Raw genomic sequence first — 23,812 nt, 5'->3', positions numbered from 1 at the left:
TGGTCCTGAACTTCCGGATTCTACCCTGGCCCCGCCCCTCACCCAGGTCCCGAAAGGCCCACCCCCTCCCTCTCTCGGCCCCGCCCGGTCTTCGTCACGCCCCCTGCCGGCACCCTGCAGCCAGGCCAACACAGGAGAGTGATGCCTGCAGTGCCGGCCGTGGCCGCTTGGAGGCAGCCGCCCGGCTCTGGCCCGACCGCTCTGGGCCGCGCGGCTCGCTAGCCCTCCGACTAGGCTCCGGCTGAGAGCGACCGCCCTCCCCGCGCCCAGCGCCGACCCGCCGGGCTCCCCGCGCCGGACCCAGCACCTCGGTTCCCCGGGGTCGGACCGAGGTCGCAAGCAGCGCCGCGGGGTGTGGGGCGGACCCAGGAGATGAAATGACAACGTCAACCCTCCAGGTACCTCGGCGCGGCCCGGCCGGCTGCGGAGGCCGAAGGCGGTGCGGCGGGGCCTGCGGGCCTTGGAGCCGGCGGGCGGGCGCCACCTCCGAGCCCTGGCCTCGGGGTCCAGCCTGAGCACCCGTCCCGTCTCCGCCGTTTCTCTTTTCACGTACTGGGAGCAGAGGGAGGTCTCCACCCCCTGGTCTCCGGCCCTTGCCCTGCTGGCGGAGCCGAGAGGACACTACGTGCAGCCGGCGACCAGAACCGCCGCTTTACAACTGCTCCTGGGCCCCGGGCCGCCTCCTTGGCAGGCTCTACTCGGGTTCCTCCGGTTGCTCAGGGAGCGATGCTCACTCCCTCCTGCCCTTAGGCCCTGGCAGCTCCTCGGCCCTCTGCGAACAAGCCACGGTCCTTTTGGGTTTACGACTCCCTCTTCTTAGCCGGAGACCCACCATTCATTGCCTAGATTGTGCAGGGTGGTGCTGGGCGGCGCCGCTTGGATGAATGACGGGCCGGTCCTCCAGGTGCCGTCAAAAAACAAACATACATGCTCAGGCCTCAGACCCGGGTGCGAACCCCAGCTCTGCCACGCACTAGCATGTGACCTTGGGCTAGGTTTTTGATCTTGGAATCTCCGGTATGCACATCTGTAAAATGGGGCGATGTAGGATATGGTTGTTGTGAGATGCCTCTAGGTTGAATAATTCCGGTAAAGCATTTTTACTATAGGTCTTGTACATAGTAAGTGCTCAGTAAGCAATGGCAGATAAACACTTGGGAGAATCAGGCAAGACTTCATGGAAAAGGGGGCATTTGGCTAGAGCATCAAAGGATAGGTAGCATTCAGATACCTGGTGGTGGAGGAGAGATGGTTACCCCAGGTAGGGACCAGCATGGAATAAATTGGGGTACTGGGCTAGGAATTAGATGGAGTCCAAAGCCAACACCCACTATCAGCCAGCACCCACTATCGACCAGCAGAAACTCAAATGTTGCCACAGGAATCTATAAACTTCAGTCCATAGATGCCATCTGCCAGTCCAGTTTTAGTATAGTCTGTGAGCCAAAAATGTTTTTTACAGCTTCTTGAAAACAACTTTATTAGAATATAACTCATCTCACATGACATACAATTTACCCATTTAAAGATACTACTCAATATTTTTAGTGTAATCACAGTTGTGCAGCCATCACCCCTCACTTTTTAGAACATTTTCATCACTCTGAAAAGAATCCCCATGCCCTCTGTCCCTCTCAGGAAATCATTAATCCACTCTCTTTCTCTATAGATTTGCCAATTCTGGGCATTTTCTCTAAATGGAATCATACAACATGTGGCTGGCTTCTTTGGCTTAACATAATGGCATAGGCATTTACATTTTTTAAATGGCTGGAAAAAAAGACTTTTATGACATATGAAAATAATTTGAAATTCAAATTTCAGAGCCTATGAATAAAGTTTTATTGGAACACATCCCAGTTCATTCATTTACATATTATCTGTGGCTGAGTTGAGTAGAGATTGTATGACTAGCAAATTCTAGAATATTTGCTCTTTGATTCTTTTCAGAAAAAAGTTTGCCAGTTCCTCTGTTAGCACACCCTTGTTACTTTTCTCCTTCATCCTCATCCTTTGTCACACTTGTTACTAGAGATGTGGCAGGGCTGGCAGCTTTGTCACCTTACCCTCCCGTTATGCAAAGCTGTTTTTCATTAAAACTGCACCCTGCGTGTAAAAACAGTATTGGTTGCCTGAAAAATCTAATGCACTTCAGTGTATTAGTAAGAATGTCTAGAAGGACAGCAGGGATGAGCCCCCTCCCTCGCGCCATGGAGCAGAGCATACCTTGAACTTTGTTCAGAGCCCCCACTTCAAAAGGACAGACCCAAGCAAGGAGCAGTACCGAGTGAAAAATTCCAAGGAACTGGGGTGTTCTGGAGAAGCCACCAGGATGGAAATATGGTCTCCATGCCTTATCTAAAGGTGAATAGACAGGATTTGTGCTTTAGCTGATTGTGCATGAAAGTTCAGGACTCCTAGTCTTCCTCTGTAAGTAGGCAGAGGAAGGAGCAAAGACTGACAGTAGTAGCCAACACTCTCGCTTTTCCTGTCTTTTCAGTCTAGTGAGGACCCTCTACGTCCTTCAACTGGCACACCTCAGCTTGCTTCCCTCAGCCAAAAAGAGAAGATAATTTTCTTTAAAGTTGGCACTTGGGAGGGGATACCTGGCCTGTTTCCCTGTCAGTCTCGTAGAGCTCTCCTTGTGCCTTTCTTTGGGAGACTTCTTACAGATGAAAGGCTGAACCAGTGCTCTGACCCTGCCAGAGTTGATCAGGAGGTTATCATTTGCTGTGACTGGAACTAGGTCTGCAGTGGGATCTGCCAGCCTAGCTACTAGAGCTGCACTGGATAGAGATGAATTCTGGTTCGGCTTGTGGGTTGGGGAAGCTGCAATTTCTAAAACTGAATGTGTAGGTGCTTCCAGTTTGCAATTCAGCCAATATAGAGACCTACAAGACTTAGATGACTCCCAAAGACATTGCTCACAGAGTTCTTAGAAGTTCCAAGGGAGGGGCTGGGGCTGGGGCTGGGGCTCAGTGGCAGAACACTTGCCTCACATGTGTGAGGCACTGGGTTCGGTCCTCAGCACCACATAAAAATAAACAAGTAAAGACATGCTGTCCATCTATAACTACAAAAAAATAAAATTAAATTAAAAAATAAAAGAAGAAGTTCCAAGGGAGTTTCCCTCAACTGGCAGCATATGTCATCTGTAGTAAGCAAGCATTTTCCTTCCTGGAACTATAGGTATTATATGGAGCTATGTGGCCAAGTGTCACCTTCAGACAGTTTAAGAAAACGGTCTTCCCTTTTCAGCTGAGGGAAGCAAGTTGAGGTGGGCCCATGGAGAATGTATAGGTGTACTGAAGCCCTTCTCTTGGGTCTGTGAAAGGCTTTCCTACCTGGCTGGCTCTTTCGCAGCCCCAAGGCCCAGTATAGTGTCTGACTTCCTTGCTGAGCAACACAGCAATCAATTGCTTCCAGTGTTTCCTCTCAGCTTAGTCTGGTTTTCTTCCTTGAACCCCAAGCCCCAGATATTAGGTCAGGTTTTCACTTGCTGTGCTCCAGAGAACCGAAGAGGATATTGTTTTGAACTATGTGATCTCTCTGGGAAGAGGGACAATTTTTTTTTTCTTTAGTTGTCAGTGGACCTTTATTTAATTAATTTATTTTTATGAGATGCTGAGGATCAAAACCAGGGCCTTACACATGCCAGGCAAGCGCTCTAATACTGAGCCAAAACCCCAGCCTGACAATTGTTTTTTGTTGTCGTTGTTTTGGCAGTACCAAAGATCAAACCCATTCTAGGCAAGCAAGTGCTCTACCACTGTTACATCTCCAGCCAAGACGATTGTCTTTTAAAGCTGCCTTTAAGGCCTCAGTTGATGTGAGAAAAATAGGGCAATATACTGATCTGCAACCAATGAATCCACAGGTCTGGCACTCTCTCCTCATATCTCATTCTGCTGCTTGTGACCCCAAGGGGCTTTCTGAATCTCCTAGGAAGCAACCTGAGCTATTTGCCTTGTTTTTCCAGAAAGCCATTGATCTGGTGACAAAAGCCACAGAAGAGGATAAAGCCAAGAACTACGAGGAGGCACTCCGGCTTTACCAGCATGCTGTGGAGTATTTCCTCCACGCTATCAAGTGTGAGTCATGTCAGGGCCTTCCAGCTTCAGAGCTTCTCGAGAGCAGGGTGGGCACACAAAGCTCATGGGTCCGTTTTCTGCTTCCCTTTGCAGATGAGGCACACAGTGACAAGGCCAAGGAGAGCATTCGAGCCAAGTGCGTGCAGTACTTAGACCGGGCGGAGAAGCTGAAGGATTATTTAAGAAACAAAGAGAAACACGGCAAAAAGCCAGTCAAAGAGAATCAGAGCGAAGGCAAGGGGTGAGTGTGCTGGAGCACACTGCTGACCCTGGTGGAAACTGAGCCGCCATGTGCATGTGCCCTCTTCACATATCACTGTTATTCTTGGTGCTAATGCTGCCTTGGACTCTCATGGCATCCTCCTTCTGGGGAATTCCACTCATAACAATAATGCCAACAGCTGTTTTCATTAAGACTTTGCAGAATACTCACCCATGTTATGTTATTGGATCTGTATAGAAAAGCCATAGGGATGTAGGGGCCTAGCATGGGGTGATGAGCCTTGGCCTTTGCGGTGCAGCTCAATAGAACCCTGGCTCTCCCATTACCTTGCCATGGGACCTTGACTTCTATGTCTCTGTAGTCTCATGTCATAAAGGGAAAATGATAGACCTCTTCTCCTAGTTTTGTAAGGAGCAGATGAGATGATATGGGTAAAACCTTAGATGGGAGCTTGGTGCATAGTAAGCATTCAGTAAACATCAGCTGCTATTATCACAGAGAACCATTATCTGCATCTGACAGGTAAGGCAACAGAAACTGAGAGGCTGAGATTAGCTAAGGTCATTGAGCTAAAACATGTTTAGAGTCTGGACCCCCATCCAGGGCCTCTTTTTCTCATCCCACAGCTAGTGGTCTCTCTGTAGCCTCTCAGGTCTGGGGATCACTTACCACAGTGATCCCAGTCAGCTGAGCACAAATGTGGTATCTGGAGTCTGGCAAGGGCCCCTGGGGCTGGAGAGGTACAGGGTAGGAAAGAAGTGAGTATGTGTCAGCTGCCTTATCAGAGGTGAGATGCTCTCCTGTACAGAGAGTCCATGCCTGTGGTCTGGTTCCCTAGAACCAGAGATATACCAAAGAACTAAGAGGCCAAGTGTCTCCAGAAGGGATAGAAGAGTTTTGTGAATGATGAATAAATGATAGGATAGGAGCTGGCTCTTGGGATGAGAGCACATTCATCTTTTTTTTTTTTTTTTAATTTTTTTTTTTTTGATGTTGATAGATCTTTATTTTTATTCATTTATTTATATGTGGTGCTGACAATTGAACCCAGTGCCTCACATGTGCTAGGCAAGTGCTCTACCACTGAGCCACAACCCTAGCCCCTCATCTTTTGATTTTAACTTTACCTCCTTTCTGTCCTTGGAACCGTTTTGGAGTCACTGCCACGTGCTCTTTCCAAGTCCATAGGAAAGGGTCCTGACAGCTACATTGGCTTGACTGACTGCTCTTCAGACTTAGCCAAAGCACATTTCCCTTACCAGCCCTTGGAAGAGGCCAGAAATCTCTATCCTTGTTCCCTTAATGAAGAAATGAGAATAGGTTATGGGCTGGTGAATAGCCAGTGGCCCTGGTGTCTCAAGGTTCCTGCCTACCAGTCCCTTACCAGTGTTGAGGAGGGGGCATTCTTTATCCACAGCAGTGTGGCCTCCCACTGAGGGCCTCCCTGCTCCCAGGCTGAAGGGCCAGCTTGTGATCTTCTATTTCCTTTCCTAGCAGTGATAGTGACAGTGAAGGGGATAATCCAGAGAAAAAGAAATTGCAAGAACAACTGATGGGTAAGAAGCCTGCAGGCCTGTGGCAATGGGAGGAATGTGGCATGGTCTCCTGTTGGCTCGGCTCATGCTCACAGGTTGGACTCTGGTTCTGCTTCCCTCTGTAGGTGCTGTTGTGATGGAGAAGCCCAACATACGATGGAATGATGTGGCAGGGCTGGAGGGAGCCAAGGAGGCTCTCAAAGAAGCTGTCATTTTGCCAATTAAATTCCCACACTTGTTCACAGGTAAAGAGTCGAGCCACCTGAAGCTCAGGTATAACACTATCAGACTTCTGAGGGAGCCATTCTGGGGTTCCCCCTCTGAAATGTCCTGGAACAGATGGCATCATCTTCCTTAGCCCCAGAAGATCAGGCCTGGCCTTGCCATGTGCTTTGTCAGGAGAAGCCCCAAGATCTGCTCATCAGTTATCTACTGTGGCATCAAAAGCATCTGTGTGACTAAAACTTTGAGTTGACCCATTTTAGTGGGTGGGCAGGATCAGAAACCAGTGCCCGCCAGTGTCACTTGGTAAGAACAATGAAGATCATTAACAAGGGCTAGGGGTTTGTTGTGTAACTCAGTGATAGAGCATAAGCATGGGTGAGGCCCTGGTTCAATCCCTAGCATCACAAAAACAAAAACAGAAAACAAGGACTAAGCTTCCAGTAGGTGTTTGATTCCTCACTTTGTTCCTAGAATCGGTTGTTTTCTAGGACTTTCTCTTTCTTACTGTACTTACAGTGCCCAGAGACCCTCTGCTCTTTTTGTTTGTTTGTTTGTTCTTTTCCCATTCTCCAACCAGGAGGCTTACTTCAGTTATTCTCTGTTGCAGGCAAGCGTACCCCTTGGCGAGGGATACTGCTCTTTGGACCCCCTGGCACAGGGAAATCCTATCTGGCCAAGGCTGTGGCAACAGAGGCCAACAACTCTACCTTCTTCTCTGTGTCCTCCTCAGACTTGATGTCTAAGTGGTTGGGGGAAAGTGAGAAGTAAGTCAGCCATGGGGCTGCACTCTCCTGGCAGCTCTGGCAGCTGTGGTGGTCCAGCTTCCTTGCCCCTTGGAGTTGCCACCAACACAAGCTGCTGTTTAATATTCAGGAAAAGTAGCCAGGAGAGTGAAATCTTGCCAGCTTATTGGTTGGGACACCATCCTGATAAGTGACTAGAAGAGAACTTGGGAGAGATGAAGTACTCAAGAAAGAAAGGGAAAGGACCTAACCATGACTGAGTATGAGCTGACTGTCCTATCAGAGGATTTAGTTTCATCCCCACACTGATTCCTATCTTACAGATGACGAAACTGAGGCTTAGAGCAAGAGAAATGACTTGTTCTAAGTCCAGAACTAGTGCATGGGCCCCCAGGGTCTGAAGCTGGTGCCAAGGCATGCTCTTCTTCTTAGTGCACTGCTGCCAAAGAATTTGTCACCACCATTCTCCCTGACATTAATTTTTAACCTCCTTGCAGGAAGGGCAGAAGCGGTGACTGGAACCCTGGGTGGGCATGTTTGGGAACATCCCAATCCTAACCCCTTTTTTACTCTTACAGGCTAGTCAAGAATCTGTTTGAGCTGGCCAGGCAGCACAAGCCCTCCATCATCTTCATCGATGAGGTGGATTCCCTCTGTGGGTCCCGGAATGAAAATGAGAGTGAGGCTGCCCGAAGGATCAAAACAGAGTTCTTGGTCCAGATGCAGGGTGCGTGCCAGTCTGGGTGCCCCCTGGGTCGTCATTCCACCTAAAGCCAACTCAGGGCTCCAGGTTTTGCTGTAGCTGGATGATTGTCCTCGGAGTGGAGGAAAAGCACTTCTTGGCATCATCTCCTCAGTCCTTAAGTGGGTTTTCACCACAGAGAGGTTGCTGAGACTTTTGCCAGCCAGCCACTCTACCTTTCCTGTGGCAGATGGTGCTGTCGGTCTGTTCACCCCAGCAAAGCCAGACTAGGGTATGGTTTAGTTTCAGTTGGGATCCTGCCAATGGTGGCACAGGGATGGCTTCCCCTGAGGTCTGTCCCAAGAATTCTGATGACCTTTGCAAGTGTCCACATCTTTGTCTCCCTTTCTCCATAGGGGTGGGGAATAACAATGACGGAACTCTGGTTCTTGGTGCCACAAACATCCCCTGGGTGTTGGATTCAGCTATTAGAAGGAGGTAAGTCTTCCACGGGATGGGCTGGGGACTAACTTCTTCCTCAGGCCATTGGCAGCCTGTGGGTGCACTCTGACTTCATTCTCTGGTGTCCTCCCTGGTCTGATTGGAGCAGAGCCCTTATGAAGCCAGGTTCTTGAGATGCCAGCAACACTGGCCTGAAAGTACATCCCATTTGATCTTTGTGCTGTGCCTTCTTTAACTCCATTCTGTGGTCAGCTTTCATTTCCTGCTCTGCATTTGGCTCTTTAGGTTTGAAAAGCGCATTTATATCCCACTGCCAGAAGAAGCTGCCCGTGCCCAGATGTTCCGATTGCATCTGGGGAGCACTCCCCACAACCTCACAGATGCCAACATCCACGAGCTAGCCCGGAAGACAGAAGGCTACTCGGGTGCAGACATCAGCATTATTGTGAGGGACTCCCTTATGCAGCCTGTCAGAAAAGTGCAGTCAGCAACACACTTCAAGAAGGTGAGTGGTGGCTGGGTGACTTGGGAAGTCGAGGCAGGGCGATTGCAAGTTTGAGGCCAGAACTGGCAACTTCGTGAAACCCTGTCTCAAAATAAAGAATAAGGACTGGGAATGTCGCTCAGTGGTAGAGCATCCCTGGGATCAATCCGCAGTACCAAAAAAAATCAGGTGAGCGGCCAGTACTGGCTTAGGCAGTATCTAGGGGTATCTATTTTCTTTGCCAGCTCCCTGGCTGCTCAGAGAACACATTTCTCAATTTCTTGGAGAACCACGGAAAAGAGTCAGGTGTGCCTGCTGGTTCCAGGGGACAGGCTGGCACCTGCCCTCCCATCACTACAGCCCTTGCCTAAGTGTGTCTGTCTCTGATTGTGAGGAGCCAAAAAATGGGCACTGTCTCCACAGCTCTGCAGCCTCCCCAAGCTGCACTGTGTAGTGTGAGAGTAGATGCCAAGTAAATGCTTGAATGTTACTAATTGTGAGGACCCACGCTCTCCTTCAGCAGATCTTTACTGAGTGTCTGCTGTGTGTCCTGTGTGCCTGATAGTCCTAGGTGCTGAGAAGTCATTAGTGACCATAACAGACAAAACTCTTTCTAGTAGCCTCCCTTCAAGTGGGGGAACACCAATAATAAATAAGATAAAAGTCAGTTCCTTAGCAGGTGATGAGGAAGAACTAAGCAGGGTAAGGTAGACCAGGAGTGCCAGAGTTTTAGGGGGCAGGCAGGTTGCACTATTAAAAGCCAGGCAACACCAGGGTGACATTTGAATAAAAAATTGAAGGTAATGGAAAGAGTCTTAGGGTATTTGGGGGAATGTTTTGCTAGGGCATACACTTCAGTGGAAAAAAATTTTTTTTTATTGCTACTGCATTTTTGATGAAATTTAGTGGCATTAATAAGGAAGGTGAGGGCTGGGTTTGTAGCTCAGTAGTAGAGTGCTTGCTAGCGCTTGCCTAGCACGTGCAAGGCACTGGGTTCTATCCTATAAGTAAAATAAGGAAGGTAAGATGTTTGGGAATATTAGTTGAGATTTTGGAGGTCAGTAGCTGTCAGAGCATGCTGTCAACACACTCTGAAATTAGACTGAGCCACTTTGACCACTCAGCACAGGAGTTGTTTTGTTTGTTTGTTTCCAGTGCTGAGGATTGAACCCAGAGGCCCTTACCACTGAGCTACATCCTCAGCCCTTTTTGTGTGTTTGTGTATGCTGAAGATTGAACTCAAGGGCTTAAACACTGAGCCACATCCCCAGCACTTTTTAATATTTTTATTTAGAGACAGGGTTTCACTAAGTTGCTGAGGCTAGGTTTGAACTCACAATCCTCCTACCTCAGCTTCCTGAGCTGCTGACGTTACAGGCATGCACCACTGTGTCCAGGTAGCCCTTTTTATTTTTAATTTTGAGACATGGCTTTGCTAAGTTGCCCAGGCTGGCCTAGAATCTGTGATCCTCCTGCCTCAGTCTCCTGTGTAGCTGGGATAATAGGCATGTGCCACTCTGTCCTGCTAGCCCAGGAGTTTTGTTTTGTTTTGTTTGGTACCAGAGATTGAACCCAGGGGTGCTTAACCACTGAGCCACATCCCTAGCCCTCTTTATTTTTTGAGATGGGGTCTCACCAAATTGCTTAGAGCCTCACTAAGGCTGGCTTTGAACTCATGATCCTCTTGCCTCAGTCTTTTGAGTTCCTGGGATTACAGGCATGTGCCATTGTGCCCAGCTAGCCCAGGAGTTCTGAAAGAGCCTATTCCTTCTCTGATCCTGATGTCCTAGAAAACCAACCATTCCCTTCCTTAAAGACATCCTTAGAAATCCTCGAGGTGTCCTGTTGTCCCCTAAGAACAGCTATACCAGCCTGTCAAATTCCTGCTTGGTTTCAGGTCTGTGGTCCTTCTCGCACCAACCCTAGCATTGTGATTGATGACCTCCTGACCCCATGCTCTCCAGGGGACCCAGGGGCCATAGAAATGACTTGGATGGATGTCCCTGGTGACAAACTCTTAGAGCCTGTGGTTTGCATGGTAAGTAAACAGCTGGGAGAGAGGGCTTTACAGAGTCCAAAAAATTAGGGGCCTGGGTCCAAGATGAAAACTGAGTTTCTTTCCACGTCCTGGGTTATCATGGCTCCTCTGAAACAGTGTCCTTGCAGGTTTGGGTTGCTGAGACTCTTGCTGTGACTAAATGGGGGGCAGAGGCAGTAGCTTTATCGGTTTATATTCTTTAGCAATAAGAGTAAAGTCTAGATAATGTGACTGTCATTCCAGGGGTTTGACTTAGTTGGTCCAGAAGGAACAAGAAAAAGTATGTCAGCAAGGTTTCATTTAATGCAGTGGCAGAGGCAGCCTGTCACCCAAGTAGTCTGGCCCTCTCCATCTCCTAGTCTTACCAGTCACAGTGCTCATTCTGTCCTGGTGTGATGGATATGCAATTTAAAAATGGGAGTTATGAGATGATGGAATCATGATTCATTCAGATCAGGCCTCTGGAAATGATATGTGCTGCCTCAGTATGGAAGAGGGTCCCTGTCACAGGCAGATTCAAGTGGAGCAAACATAGGGAGTTCTGCACTGGGCAGTGACATGGAAAACAGGCCTCTTGCTCACCTAGATGGCACAACTTTGCAAGGAAGGAGACAAGCACCTGGAGCCTGGCTGCTTCTCAGTAGGATGCTCTTGTCTTTGCAGTCTGACATGCTCCGGTCTTTGGCCACCACCCGACCCACAGTGAATGCAGATGACCTCCTGAAAGTGAAGAAATTTTCAGAGGACTTTGGACAGGAGAGTTAAAAGCTTCTTCACGTGGGTGAAGGTGAAGGTGGGAGGTTGAATGGGGCAGATCTACGGTACTCCCTACACTGGTGGCCAGACAGGGCTCCAGGGCTCGTCCTAAAGTCACCACAGTGTCTCCTCTGCTGTCTGGCCGCCAGCCAGGGAGCAGGAAGAAAAGGGCCTCCACGGCAGCCAACGCTCCGCTGCGGTCTGGCACTCAGTGGATACTGGCTCTTCCTACTTCTCTCTTGTGGATGCTGACCAGTTCTTTCCCTGCCCCTCCATACCTTTATTTTTTATTTTTGTTCCCCTAAATTAATGCTGCTTTGATTTGTCTTGTTTATAAAGATAAAATCCCCTGGAAGTGTCCAGGAGTGGGAGTAGCCAGGCCCCAGCTCCCTGCTCCTTTTATGTCCAAGTTTGGCTCCTTGAGAACAGACTGATGAAGAGTAAGAAAAGCCATTCCCAACCTCCTAGGTTTGCATCCAGGGCCCTGTGTCTTCCTTGCAAGAGGAGGAGATGGTTTCTGTGAGCACAAAGCTGTTTTGATCAGGAGAGAAGGCAGGTGCATCTTCACTGCTGCCTTTTCCCCCCGAGTGTAAGAGCACTGAACCCAGCCGCTGCCCTGGGTCCCTATCCTGGAGATGGTCTAATAAATCCTTTTCCCTTCTTGAGCCACTGGAGTGGTCTCATCTTTGACTTGTCTGGGGCTACCTGAAGGCCACTCTTGCTTCTAGTAAGATGCTCTGATTTTCTTTGCTTCCTCCTCTCTTCCTCTCTCCTCTCAGCAGAGTAGGAAGCAAGCAGGAATGCTGGCCATCTGTTACAGTTCTCAGGCCTGCTTTCTGGTAAGGTGGCAAGAGCCCCTCCAGCTAAGGCTCAGAAGATTGACTGGGGGTATTTAAGGGACCTGGTCAGCTCTTCCTATGGTCCAGTGTCCAGATCAGAGACTGCAAACTGGGAGGCCTGTGTGCCAGATATAATCTATAGCTGTTTGGTTTGGTCTGCTGCCAACATTTAAAAATCAAGAATTGACATAAAAATGCAGATTTTGCCGGGTGGTGACACATACGTGTAATCCCAGTGACTTGAAAGCCTGAGACCAGAGGGTCCCAAGTTTAAGGCCAGCCTCAGCAATTTGGTGAGGCCCTGTCTCAAAATTTAAAAAATTAGAATTAAAAGGGCTGGGGATGCAGCTCAGTGATAAAGCACCTGTGTTCAATCCCCAGTACCAAAAGTAAAAAATAAAAAAGCAGATTTCTGGCTCTGGAGGTAAAGCTGGGCCTGCATCCCTGTTAGACAGCCTATCAGCGGCTGCTGAACAGGGGCTGCTCTGTTTAGGAGTTCCCCTTCCCCACTCAGTTACGTTGCCTGCCAGGCAGCCAATGGACATGGTGACCCCTGAAATAGACACCAAGGTTCCAAAGCTGGTAGTCCCAGAAATGCCTTGTGACATGGAACAGACACAGCACTTTCAGCTTCACCCTGTGCACAGGAATACACTAGTCAAACCACATGCACATGGAAAAGGCCTGACAGGAAACAAAGACTACAGCCTGTGAAGGAATGGTCTAACCATTCTTCCTTCCAAAACTGGTATTATCCTATATTTTATTTTACTGGGACTTAGCAGGCCCTCAAGCATATTAAGCACATTCTCTACCAGTGAATTATACCTCCAGCCTTAATTCCTCTCTTAAAACCTGAATGGGACCAGGGGTGGTGGCACAAGCTTATAATCCCAGCAACTCCAGAGGCTCAGGCAGGAGGATTACAAGTTGGGGGCCAGCAACTTAACGAGGCCCTAAGCAACTTAGGCCCTGTCTCAAAATAAAAAAATAAAATAGGCTGGGCATGTGGCTTAGTGATTAAGCACCCCTGAGTTCAATCCCTGGTACCAAAAAGAAAAAAAAAAAAAAAAAAAAAAAAAAAAATTCAAGATTCTGATTGGTATGTATGTATGGTTTGTGTGGCCAGTAACTTGGTGGGAGAAGTTTTCTTTATTGGAAATGCAAGGATTTGTTGATACTAACAAAGGGCTGTGACCCTCAGAAGACTAAGGAAGCATTAGAATGTTTTGATGTCACTCTGCAGGAGCTTCTGAACACTGTTCAAGTGAACGAATACTCACAGAATTCTAATTTTAAAGACCCTTGTTTTCAGTGTGAAGAAGTGCTTTCTACAAACATCCCTAATGGCTGAGCCTCTAACCTTGGGGCAGTGCTCCATTGTGACTCCTCTCCAGTTTGACTCCATCTTGAGCCAGTCAGCCTGCTCCAAAGTTAGAGAAAACTACAGGCAAGAGTGGGTGTTTCCTGGGTTTGTCTAACTACTGTTTAAAACACTTTTTCTCTAAATAATTTACTGGGCTCCCTATCACTGAGCTACATTCCCAGCCCTTTTTAGTTTTTGAGACAGAGTCTCAGTAAGTTGTCAAGGCTGGCCTCCAACTTGTAATTTTCTTACTTCAGCTTCCTAAGTAGCTAAAATTACAGGCATGCACCACCATGCATGTTGTTGTATTTTTGCAGTACTTGGGATTGAACCCAGGACCTCCTGTATGCTAGACAAGTGCTCTGATCTGCCATTGACCTATACCCCCAGCCCTCACTGTGTACATTGATTTAGAGGATTTTGTTTTACAAGAATACCTGCTTCAGAGGCTAAGGGTGTAGCTCAATGGTAGAGCCTATGCACAGCCTCCAGCAATACAAAAAAACAAAAACAAAAAAACCTGAATACCTCAAACCTCAATATAAGAATGAGGTTAGACAATTTACCTAATACTTTTGGAATTCACCTCTTAACAAAACTCTTGACAGTTTCTTAAAAGTTAAACACTGGTCAGTATAATGCTCATTTGTTTTAATTATGACAGGAAGGGGCTATCAGTTATCATCCCCACCTGCAGCCCTGTTCCATGGCCTCCACTCAAACAATGAGCCAAGTACCAGCTGTTCAACAGATCTTAGCAGCAAACTTTTTTCTAACTTTGTTAAAGGTGGCAGGTAAAAGACCTGAGCTGGGTACAGTGGTACACGCCTATAATCCCACCTACTTCAGAGGTTGAGGCAAGAAGATTGGGAGTTTGAGCCCAGCCTGGGCAATGAAGCAAGATGCCATTTTTAAAAAAAGAAAAAAGAAAGGTGGAGACCCAAACTATCTGAACCTGTTAAAATGTGTGGATACTTATTTACATTAATAATGTCATTAAACACTTTCTTGAATTGGGACCACTCTGTCCTGTGTTTTACTTTTATAAGCAGCTGATGTCGAAGGCAAATAAGGACTCTGCAAGTCAGACACAGCCTTTTGTAAAAAGCAGAACTCAGGGAATATGGTCAACCTCTGCCTTACCTGCATTTTTAAACACAGTTTTCCAATATTTGGGGACTCTATTATTATGAAATCTTGGCTTTGGGAGTAGATTATACAAGACTTTTATGATATCACTTCTGAGAATGGTTATTTACTTGCTCCAATTCTCTCCATACAAAATTGTCAGGTAACATCCACGTCAGGGGGGTTATTTTTCTCAAGTTGTAGCAGTATTTTGTCCAAACCTGACTTGAATAAACATTCCTAAGATCTTCCTCCAAATCAGTTCGACATGCATTGGCAGTCCACTGTTTTCTTTCAGATCTGGACTAATACCAATGTGAAGACAAGTAAGATGTTCCCAGCTCAAGGGTTTTCCAGATCCTCAGCCCCAGCAGGAATGCCTCAGTCATTCACCTCCATCCAGTGGATGTTTGTAAACGTCCTGCTGTCCATTTTGTCAATGAACAGGCAGCCTTGCAAGTGGTCCATCTCATGCTGGATGATGCGGGCAGTCCATCCTTTTGCTTGCCACTCCACCTGCTCTCCTCTTGGGTCCATCCCTGCAAAGGAAGTTACACGATGATCCAGGTGAGGTGAGGACATGCCGAACTGCACCATTCTCAACCTCCTTGCACTGTTCCCTGCTCCCTCCCCTATTTGCTCCTATTTACAAGAGGCAACATCAGGAAGCAAATATAGACAGCAGCCCCTATCCCTTCTAGAGAAGATGCCTCACCTCTGGCCATTCCCAAGTATTCAACCTGGTTCCCCCTCTAATAATAAGGTTGTGGTGCTCAGTATGGGGCGGGCAATGAAAAACTTGCTAAGACGCCTCCTTTCTGAAGACTCCTCCCACTTCTCAAGTGTTGCTTCCTATCAAAGGTATTTCAGCCTGGTACAGTAGAAAATAAAGAAATACCTTCTGATGCTCTTGGACCAAGTGATCTGCTCAAGAAAAACAATCATCCCAACCCCGCCAGAGAACCACATTCCACAAAGCATCTATGGTATGACAGAGGTGGAATGGCTTATCGCCCTGGGCTGGGCAAAGTTGGGTTCCACTTCTCCAAACCCATCATGACAGATAAAGTGGAGCAGGAGAAAGTGGGATGGAGAGAGAGAGAGAGAATGAATGTGGTGTGGGGAAAGAGGAAGAGAGAAGCAGGGAGGGAGACAGGGAAAGAGAATAAAGTCGAGGCTGGACTGGGAGCTAACTGCGGAATTAGGGCACCTCCCGACCCGTGTCCAGAGGGGCCTTGGCCTGACAGGCGCCTCCTTCCCCACCCGTCCGTCAGTCCTGAGTTCCGTGCGCTCCCAGGTCCTGCTTCGCTCCCAAGGGAGGCTCTACAGACAAACTATGCATATGTCTGCACTCTCGCTGGAGATTCGCAGAGACCATTCCGCGGGCTTCGGTGCCGCCGCCTCCACTGGCAGGACGAGAGTGCAAGGTTATTCAGCCGTCCCCAGGCCCTGCCGCCCACACCTGAGATCTGCACAGCCTGGAAGCGGGGAACGCAAGCCAGGAAGCCGGCGACGCTCTCGCAGCCCTCGGGAAAGGTGACAAGACGGCTGTCCAGCACCCGCAGACTGGGGTTCACGAGCACGCGCAGCGGAAAAGGCTCCATTTGGCGGAGCTCGCGCAGGCGCGGCGCGCAGGCGCGGAAGAGCGCCTCGGGGAACTCCAGGGCCAGCACCTGCAGCGGCACCCCCAGCTGCGGCGCGCTCAGGCCTACGCATCGCCGGCGCCGCATCACCTGCACCAGCCGCTGCACCAGCCGCTGCAGCTCCGGGCCCGCCAGTTGCGCCGGCTCCACAGGGGCCGCCACGGCTCGCAGCACCGGGTCCCCGACCTGGCACACGTGCAGGTACGGCGGCTGCGGCGCACCTAGTATCAGACGTCTCACGTAGTGCCAGTAGGAGCGCCGGCGCGCGGGGCCCTCCAGGCCGTCCGCGGCCGCCATAGAGCTGCAGACCCGGGCGGCACTCGCCTGTTCCCCGCACGGCCAGGCGGTCCGTGGGCAGGCACGCGCCCGCAGCGGTCCAAACAGCAGCAGCCCGTTCAACAGCCGACCCATGGTACGCACCAGCAGGAACCCGCTGCCCCCGCCGTTTCCCTCCCGCTCCGCCGCCGCCAGGGACGCCGGGAAGTGTAGTTCCCGCGTGCCTTGGGCGAGGCCATCAGCCATAGGACAGTAGTCAAGACGATGACGATCGTCCAGCTTTATTGTTAAATTCTGCCGATGTACAAGAGTGACTGGGAAGTACCCGCTTTGTCCCGGTGAACACCCTCCCAGCTTCCTCCCAGCCTGTCCTGGGCGAGGCAGCCCTGACGGAGAGCGACTCTATTCCCCGGTGTTGCTGGAACCCCTGATCCTACGCACCACACACTGTTCCCCTCTTGGGCGATGCAAACACAGGCTAAGACCCTGTACTAGGCACCTCGGCCAGCAACGGGCCCCCCTCCATCAGCTTCCCCTGCAGCGACTCCACTGGCTCCATCTCCTCTGGTTCATCAGTGTGACAGGCTGCCACAGCAGACCCCAGAACTGGCTCCTCGGCAGAAAGCTCCGGTGCTGAAGCTGTAAGCTTGGGCGCTAGCTCCTTGTCATCTAGAGAAAAGACCATCTCTTTCTTAGGCAGGATAAAGGCAAGAGGCTCCTGGATAAGGATGATGTTCACATGCCCAAGGTTTCCATACTTGGAGAGCTGAGTGGGTGGAATGCCTGCCCCAGATGGTAGAGAAAGTGAAATAGAAAAAAACATTATTAATAAAATCAAATGCAGAAGTCACAGGAAAAAACACTAAAGAGTAAGGAACATACACCAATTACTTTATTTATTTATTTTTTTGGTACCAGGGATTGAACCCAGAGTTGCTTTACCACTGGACTACATCTCAGCACTTTTTTTTTTTTTTTTTTTTTTTCCGGTGCTGGGGATTGAACCCAGGACCTTGTGCTTGCAAGGAAAGCACTCTACCAACTGAGCTATCTCCCCAGCCCAGCACTTTTGTATTTAGAGACAAAGTCTTTTCTGTTGCTGAGGCTGGCTTTGGACTTGAGATCCTCCTGCCTCAACCTCCTGAATCTCTGGAATTACAGGGGTGGGACATCAAGCCTGGCTCACAATTATATATTTCAACACAGCAAAGACCATCTTTGTGATGTGGGACAAGAAGCTATACTGTAAAGCAAGACCACAAAGGTAATTTGGAATAGCATAGGGAAGGGTAGATGGAGCCAGAGTCAAAAGGTTACTAAACAGATTCCTGGGACAGACCCAAGGGAAAATTAGAGCTAAGGTGGAGGGCAGCCACTCTTAGCCAATGTGATCACTAACTTACTGCCCTTTGGGAAGTTGTGCCTCCCTCACCAACATCAGGATGGGACACAGTGAAGAGAAAGCAATTTGGGAAAAAAAAATATTTTTAAAACCCCTCCTTCTCTCTGGCTGTATAATCCTTGCCTAGTGTGCTTGAGACCCTGGTTCAATCCCCAGCACGACCCTCAAAAAACCCTAAATAAATAACGAAAACACTTCTCTAATGCTGGGTGTGGTGATTTACACCTGTAATTCCAATGACTTGGAGACTGAGGCATGAAGATTACAATTGAGGTCAGCCTCAGCAACTTAGTGAGACCCTGTCTCAAGAAAATGGGCTGGGGCACAGCTCAGTGGTAGAGTACACCTGGGTTCAACCCCCAGTACAACAAAAACAAAGCAAAAAATGCTTCTCTGGGGCTGGGGATACAGCTCAGGGATAGAGGTCTTGCAAACAGAAGGCCCCTGGTTTGATCTCCAACACCACAAAAATAAACTGGGACAGAAATAAACAGAAGGGAGGTTGCCTGGGGCTAAGGCTGTGACTGAGGAGGAACCAAAAGTGGGCACGAATGATCTATTTTGAGGTGTTTGAAATGTTATAATATCCTATGGTGTGATTGTACATTTACTAAAAAACAAATTACATACCAATAAAAGATTTTTTAAAAATCCTTTCTCCTTTCTCTTACCTAAAGTTTGTGCAATCTGAGCTGGTGGGAAAAGGACTTGGAGACAACGATTTAAATAAGGAACAAGGTCTTCCAGGAAGACAGTGCAGAATTGGACGAAGAGTTCTTGTTCTCCACTGCTGAAGGCAGCCTCTTCAGCGCGATGGAAGGCCAGGATTATTTTAGTTACCTAAGAGACAAGAATGCCATCAATCACTTGCACAGTGCATGAAATGGAACACAAACATGCAGCCTTCAGGTTTTCATGAAGTCACTCCAAACAATACTATCTTGTTTAAACTCAGAATTGTGGTCAATCTTTGCAACTGTCACTTTCCTGATGTATTTCTTATCCAATTTGTTTCATTACTGACATAGTTTCCAGTTCTAGTGGAAGAGAGTCATGGAATTATACAGAGAATACATGGTTTTTGATATCCTTGCAGGGCTGGAAGAGGATCCAGGAAAATCAAGCAACTGACTTTGAATTATTCAAAAGGGAGATTATCCTAGATAGATATGCTTAATCAAATGACCCTTTTTCTTTTTAATTTGTCCTTTTTAGTTACACATGACAGAGGAACCTTTTAAAATAGGATACCTAAAAGAAGAGACTCAAGTTGGGGATATGCGCTCCTGCTGGCCTTCAAGAAACAGCCATAGCTGGGCATGGTGGCACATGCCTGTATACCCAGCAGCTCAGGAGGCCGAGGGAGGAAGATCACGAGTTCAAAGCCAGCCTTAGCAACTTAGCAAGGCCCTAAGCAACTCAGTGAGATCCCTTCTCTAAAAAAAATATAAAAAGGGCTGAGGATATGCTTAATGGTTAAGCACCCCTAGGTTCAATTCCTAATACCGAAAAAAAAAAAAAAGAAGAACCAACAGCCCTGATGTGAGCTGCCAATGGAGGGGACAGCTGTTCAGATTTGAGGATCTCAGTCCTGTAACTTTTGCAACTGTATGGAATGAAAACTGCCAACCGGAATAAGCCTGAAAGAGAGTCTTTAGCTACAGACACCACCACAGCCTAGATAACCTGACTACAACCTGGTGAGACCCTAAATAGGACCTAGGGATGCTGTGCCTGACAATAATAGATGTACTATTTTAAGCTGCTAGATTTGTGGAAATTTGTTATACAGTAGTAGAAAACTAATATATTACTGAATCATGATCTCAGGTGAGCCACTTCATGGACAGTTCTAGGTTCCACAAAGCAGAAGCTTCTCAACTACAAAAACCTTTAAAACCACACAACTTCTCCAGGTCAGCAGACACCACTTTCACATGAACTGGTTTATTACAAAAGTCTGGCCATCTGTTACCAAAGAAGGTCCAGGGTAGGAGAAAAAACAATGAATACACTCACCTTGGTAAGGGCATCCTCCAAGGCACCAGTCACATCCTGTGCCAGGGCCACAGGGCAGCAGAGACGCAGATCATTGAAGGCAACCAGAATATTGTTGAGGAAGCAGGCAAGGGGTGGGAAGTCTAAAAGTACCATTGGTGGCTGCAGTGTCCCTGGCTGAGTGGCTGGCACAGCAGCAGGAATGTTACTGCTGCCCAGAATGGCTGGAGCTGAGATGAGGGTATAGGAATTCATTTCATCCTGGAATTTTTCCACTGCTTCCTGAATTGCTTTCTGGAAAGTACTGATGGCCACCCGCTGGAAAACAGGAGCCAACTGACCCCGGAAATCAGCCCCCACCCGGCTGAAGGACAGCCCAAAGTACATGCACTGGCCCAGCAGAGAGTCCAGGCGGCCTCCTATCCCCCGGTAAAGGTCAGTCTCCAGCACTTGCAGAAACTGTGAAACTTTCTGCAGCACCCAGCCATGGAAGATGGCACCCTCATTCACTGTGTGCTCCCCGGTGGCAGTGGGCAGCAGTGGGTCCTCATCTGAGAAGATGGCACGGTACTGTGTGATGATATCAAAAAGGTGGACTCTGCAGGCCTCAATAGTTTTTGTGATATGGAAATAGGGATCATCATTAGGGATGGCAGTCAGGATGGAACGAAGCCAAGCATCTCGGGCCTGAAGAAACTTTACTCTTAGCTCAGCTTCAGTGAAGATGTCCATGCGCCGTAGGTAGCCAATGACACGGAGGCAGGCAGGGAGCTGGATGTTGGTCCTCAGTTGCTGGATCAGTTGGCTCAGCATCAGCTGCATGGACTGGCGCACTTCATTCACAATGCCCTGATGATACAGGGAGTGAGTAAGAACAGACACTCTCTGAAACCCACTCTGCTAAACCTGAACATTGCAGACCAACTTCCCATGGTTTTCCTGACATACAAAATACATCTCTAATGCTGATGCTACCAGGTTCACAAAAAAAGATCTGGTTGCATAACTCCCTTGCTTATAATTCTTTTTTTTTTTTTTTTTTTTTTTGTACTGGAGTTGAACCTAGGGGTGCCATAGCTATACATATATAGCTATATTCCTAGTTCTTTTTATTTATTTTGAGACAGGGTCTCACTAAGTTGCTAAGACTGACCTCAAATTTGCAATCCTCCTGTCTTAGCCCCATTTTCTTCAGATACTTACCACTATCTAAAAGGATCACATTATTTATTTGTTAATTATCAGACCTCCACTAGGATATAAGCTTCATGAGAGCCATGGCCTTGGCTACTTTGATCAACCATAGTCCTGGCACCTATATCAGTGCCTGGCACATGATTAACATGAATCTTTGAGTGAATTAATTAATGTTTTCTGCTCAAGCCTGCCTCCCTGACAGAAACTGATGTGAAACATGCAAAGGTTTTTATCTAACAGTTCAGTCACAATCACAGAATTAATGATTATAAGATCAGTTTAGCCATTTGTGATGGCCCTGACCTATAATCTCAGTTGCTCAGGAGGCAGAGCCAGGAGGATTTCCAAGTTCAAGGCCATCCTCAGCAACTCAGCAAGACCCTTATCAACTGAATGAGACCCTATCTCAAAATAAAAAATAAAAAGGGCCGGGAATGTAGGGACATAGCTCAGTGGTGAAGTATTCCTGGGTTCAATCCCCAGTCCTAAAAAAATCAAAAAAGAAGGTCTGAGGGCAATCCCTAATACTGGGGAGAAAAAAAAAATCAGCTTGAATACTCTAAGCAAGTAGGATACCTGGATGACAGGGATGGAGGAGTATTTCCTTTCCAGTCGCCGTACATAGGCTGCAAGCTCCAGGGCCTCTTCATAGTAGCTGTTCCGGACACAGGTATCCATGAGCTGAGGGATCTCCAGAATTTCCAGGATTTCTGTGTGCCGGTTTAGAGTCAGGGTGTTCATCCGGCGATTAGAGCTGATCTCTTCAGCTTCCTTCACAAAGTTCCTAGAAATAATCAAGATAATGTTAGTCCCTTAATGCTTTGCCCCCAAACATTAGCTGGTTACCAAGCACTTACTATAAACTGGGCACTGGGTTAAATGGCTTACCTGATTTAATCCTTACACCAAACCTGTAAAGTAAATAAATGTACCTGAGGAAATTTTTAACCTCAGATAGGTGAAGCAACTTGTCCAATATCACACAACTAATAAATGACTGATAGATCTCAATCAGCTGCATGGACTGGCACACAGAGGACTAGATTTTTCTAGATCCTGTAAAGGGGAAATAAGTAGCTGCAGCAAGGGAGCTCGTCTCTCTAGAAGTGTTTCCTCATTTGTAAATCTTTTTTTTTTTTGGCACCAGAGATTGAACCCAGGGTTGCTTAGCCACTAAGCCACATCCCCGGCCCTTTCCTTTCCTTTTTTTTTTTTTTTTTTTTGGTAGTGGTAGTGCTAGGGATTGAACCCAGGTCCTTGTGCAAGAGAGGCAAGCACAAGCACTCTACCAACTGAGCTATATCCCCAGCCCCCGCCACACCCCTTTTTTTGAGACAGGGTCTTGCTAAGTCCTTAGGGCCTCCATAAGTTGCTGAGGTTGGTTTCAAATTTGCAATCCCCCTGCCTCAGCTTCCCAAGTCACTGGGATTCTAGGCATGCGCCACTGTTAAATCTTAATAGGCAGAGTAAAAGAGACAAATATTCCTTTAATAATAGTTACTTTCAAAATAAAGCACTAACTAGCCTACAAGACACAACCTTGCCCCAAGTTCCCTCAGGTTTTAATGTCCTATGCTACTGTTCCGCCTTAGTTCCCATCACATCTACTTTGTTATTTATCTGTAGTAACTGCAGGAACTTGCTCTATGAAGTCCCTCATCTATTTTGGGGCATGGAGGGTACAAAAGCTGTTAAATATCTAAAGGATCAAAAGGAAAATTAAACTTGAATCATAAAAGGCTGGACTACAGTTTAGGGAAACTGGACTGTGACCCAATAAAGTACAATATAGCTCAAAAACAAAATTTTTATTGTCTCTGATGCCCCAAAATGGGAGGATTTCCTAGTTAGCCTCCCGTCAGTGTTTTGGAGCAGATGGCATTCTATGTGAGCTGTTGTATATATACATAATTATATAAATGTGCACATATAGTAAGCTGGCATTTATTGTGAGCTATGTCAGACCCAATGATAAATGCTTTACGTAGATTCTTTTTATTTAATTAGTACTCACAACAGCCCTACAAGGAGGAATATGCTCCTGGGTTCCAATCGCGACTTGAAAACTTAGTAGCTGTGTAATAAACAAATCACTAACCTGTATCTCAACTTCCTTATTCAAAAAATGGTAATTACAGTAGCTACCTCGAAGGCTGTTGTGAGGTTTAAATGGATTAATAAAGTGTTCAGCGGAGAGCCAGCACATAGTATGCGCAATGTGTTAGCTATTTCTATCATCCTAAATGTCAGCTATCATAATCAGAGAAGCCCTTTAGGGCCGGGCGGCTGCACCTGCAGTTCTGCTGGAAGCTGGGCAAGCGGTCGAGAAGGCGGCCGAGGGACGCCTCCACGTCGCCGAAGAGGCGGTGGATGCGCTCGGTGCACTCCGCGCCACGGATAAAGGTCTTGTAGTTGGCGAAGGCCAAGTCGCGCGTCTGTTGCAGCAGCTGCGCCCGCTCCTCGGCTAGGCGCTCGGGCTCGCGCCGCAGCCGCTCCAGCCCGGAGCCGCTCAATTCCCGGAGGTAGCGGCCCACATCGGGCCGCTCCCGCCACTGGGCCTCGGGAAAGCGGTCCCGGAACAGCGACGCCAGAAGCCCTTCATCCTCCACCTCTCCGAGAGCCGCGGCCGCGGCCGTGGCCGTGGACGAGGATGGGAGAGTCGCCGCAGCCGCCATCTTCCCGGCAGCCGCGTCACTTCTCCTCCAGACCGGCGAGGGCGCGGGC

At 48.1% G+C, this 23,812-nt stretch overlaps 2 protein-coding genes across 8 annotated transcripts; one reads left to right on the top strand and one right to left on the bottom strand.

Moving 5' to 3' along the window:
- Positions 1 to 215: 215 nt before the first annotated feature.
- VPS4A (vacuolar protein sorting 4 homolog A) lies at positions 216 to 14,889 on the top strand. Of its 4 annotated transcripts, none has more exons than XM_079116904.1 (12): positions 216 to 398; positions 3,980 to 4,091; positions 4,185 to 4,332; positions 5,809 to 5,870; positions 5,975 to 6,094; positions 6,682 to 6,838; positions 7,396 to 7,544; positions 7,916 to 7,997; positions 8,247 to 8,466; positions 10,343 to 10,483; positions 11,147 to 11,270; positions 14,871 to 14,889. In XM_079116904.1, the coding sequence occupies exons 1-11, from the start codon at positions 378 to 380 to the stop codon at positions 11,246 to 11,248; spliced, it is 1,314 nt and encodes a 437-aa protein (XP_078973030.1). In that variant the 5' UTR covers positions 216 to 377; the 3' UTR covers positions 11,249 to 11,270; positions 14,871 to 14,889. The 4 variants fall into 4 exon arrangements, with proteins under 4 accessions (XP_078973030.1, XP_078973029.1, XP_078973031.1 ...); XM_079116903.1 differs by lacking the exon at positions 14,871 to 14,889 and adding an exon at positions 11,708 to 14,028; XM_079116905.1 differs by lacking the exon at positions 14,871 to 14,889 and having other exon boundaries at positions 5,812 to 5,870; positions 11,147 to 14,028.
- On the bottom strand, positions 14,883 to 23,798 carry COG8 (component of oligomeric golgi complex 8; the record flags this gene model as incomplete). 4 transcript variants are annotated; one of them, XM_079116876.1, is made up of 6 exons in its annotated part: positions 23,381 to 23,798; positions 21,665 to 21,872; positions 19,913 to 20,740; positions 18,565 to 18,733; positions 17,074 to 17,274; positions 14,886 to 15,111 (listed from the first exon to the last, which is right to left on the bottom strand). In XM_079116876.1, the coding sequence occupies exons 1-6, from the start codon at positions 23,761 to 23,763 to the stop codon at positions 14,954 to 14,956; spliced, it is 1,947 nt and encodes a 648-aa protein (XP_078973002.1). In that variant the 5' UTR covers positions 23,764 to 23,798. The 4 variants fall into 4 exon arrangements, with proteins under 4 accessions (XP_078973003.1, XP_078973002.1, XP_078973001.1 ...); XM_079116874.1 differs by lacking the exon at positions 14,886 to 15,111 and having other exon boundaries at positions 16,757 to 17,274; positions 23,381 to 23,797; XM_079116877.1 differs by lacking the exons at positions 17,074 to 17,274; positions 18,565 to 18,733 and having other exon boundaries at positions 14,883 to 15,111.
- Positions 23,799 to 23,812: the final 14 nt, after the last annotated feature.

Source organism: Sciurus vulgaris, assembly GCF_902686455.1.
Source record: "Sciurus vulgaris genome assembly, chromosome: 17".
Taxonomy (NCBI): domain Eukaryota; kingdom Metazoa; phylum Chordata; class Mammalia; order Rodentia; family Sciuridae; genus Sciurus; species Sciurus vulgaris.
This window is presented reverse-complemented; position numbering and strand designations above follow the sequence as displayed.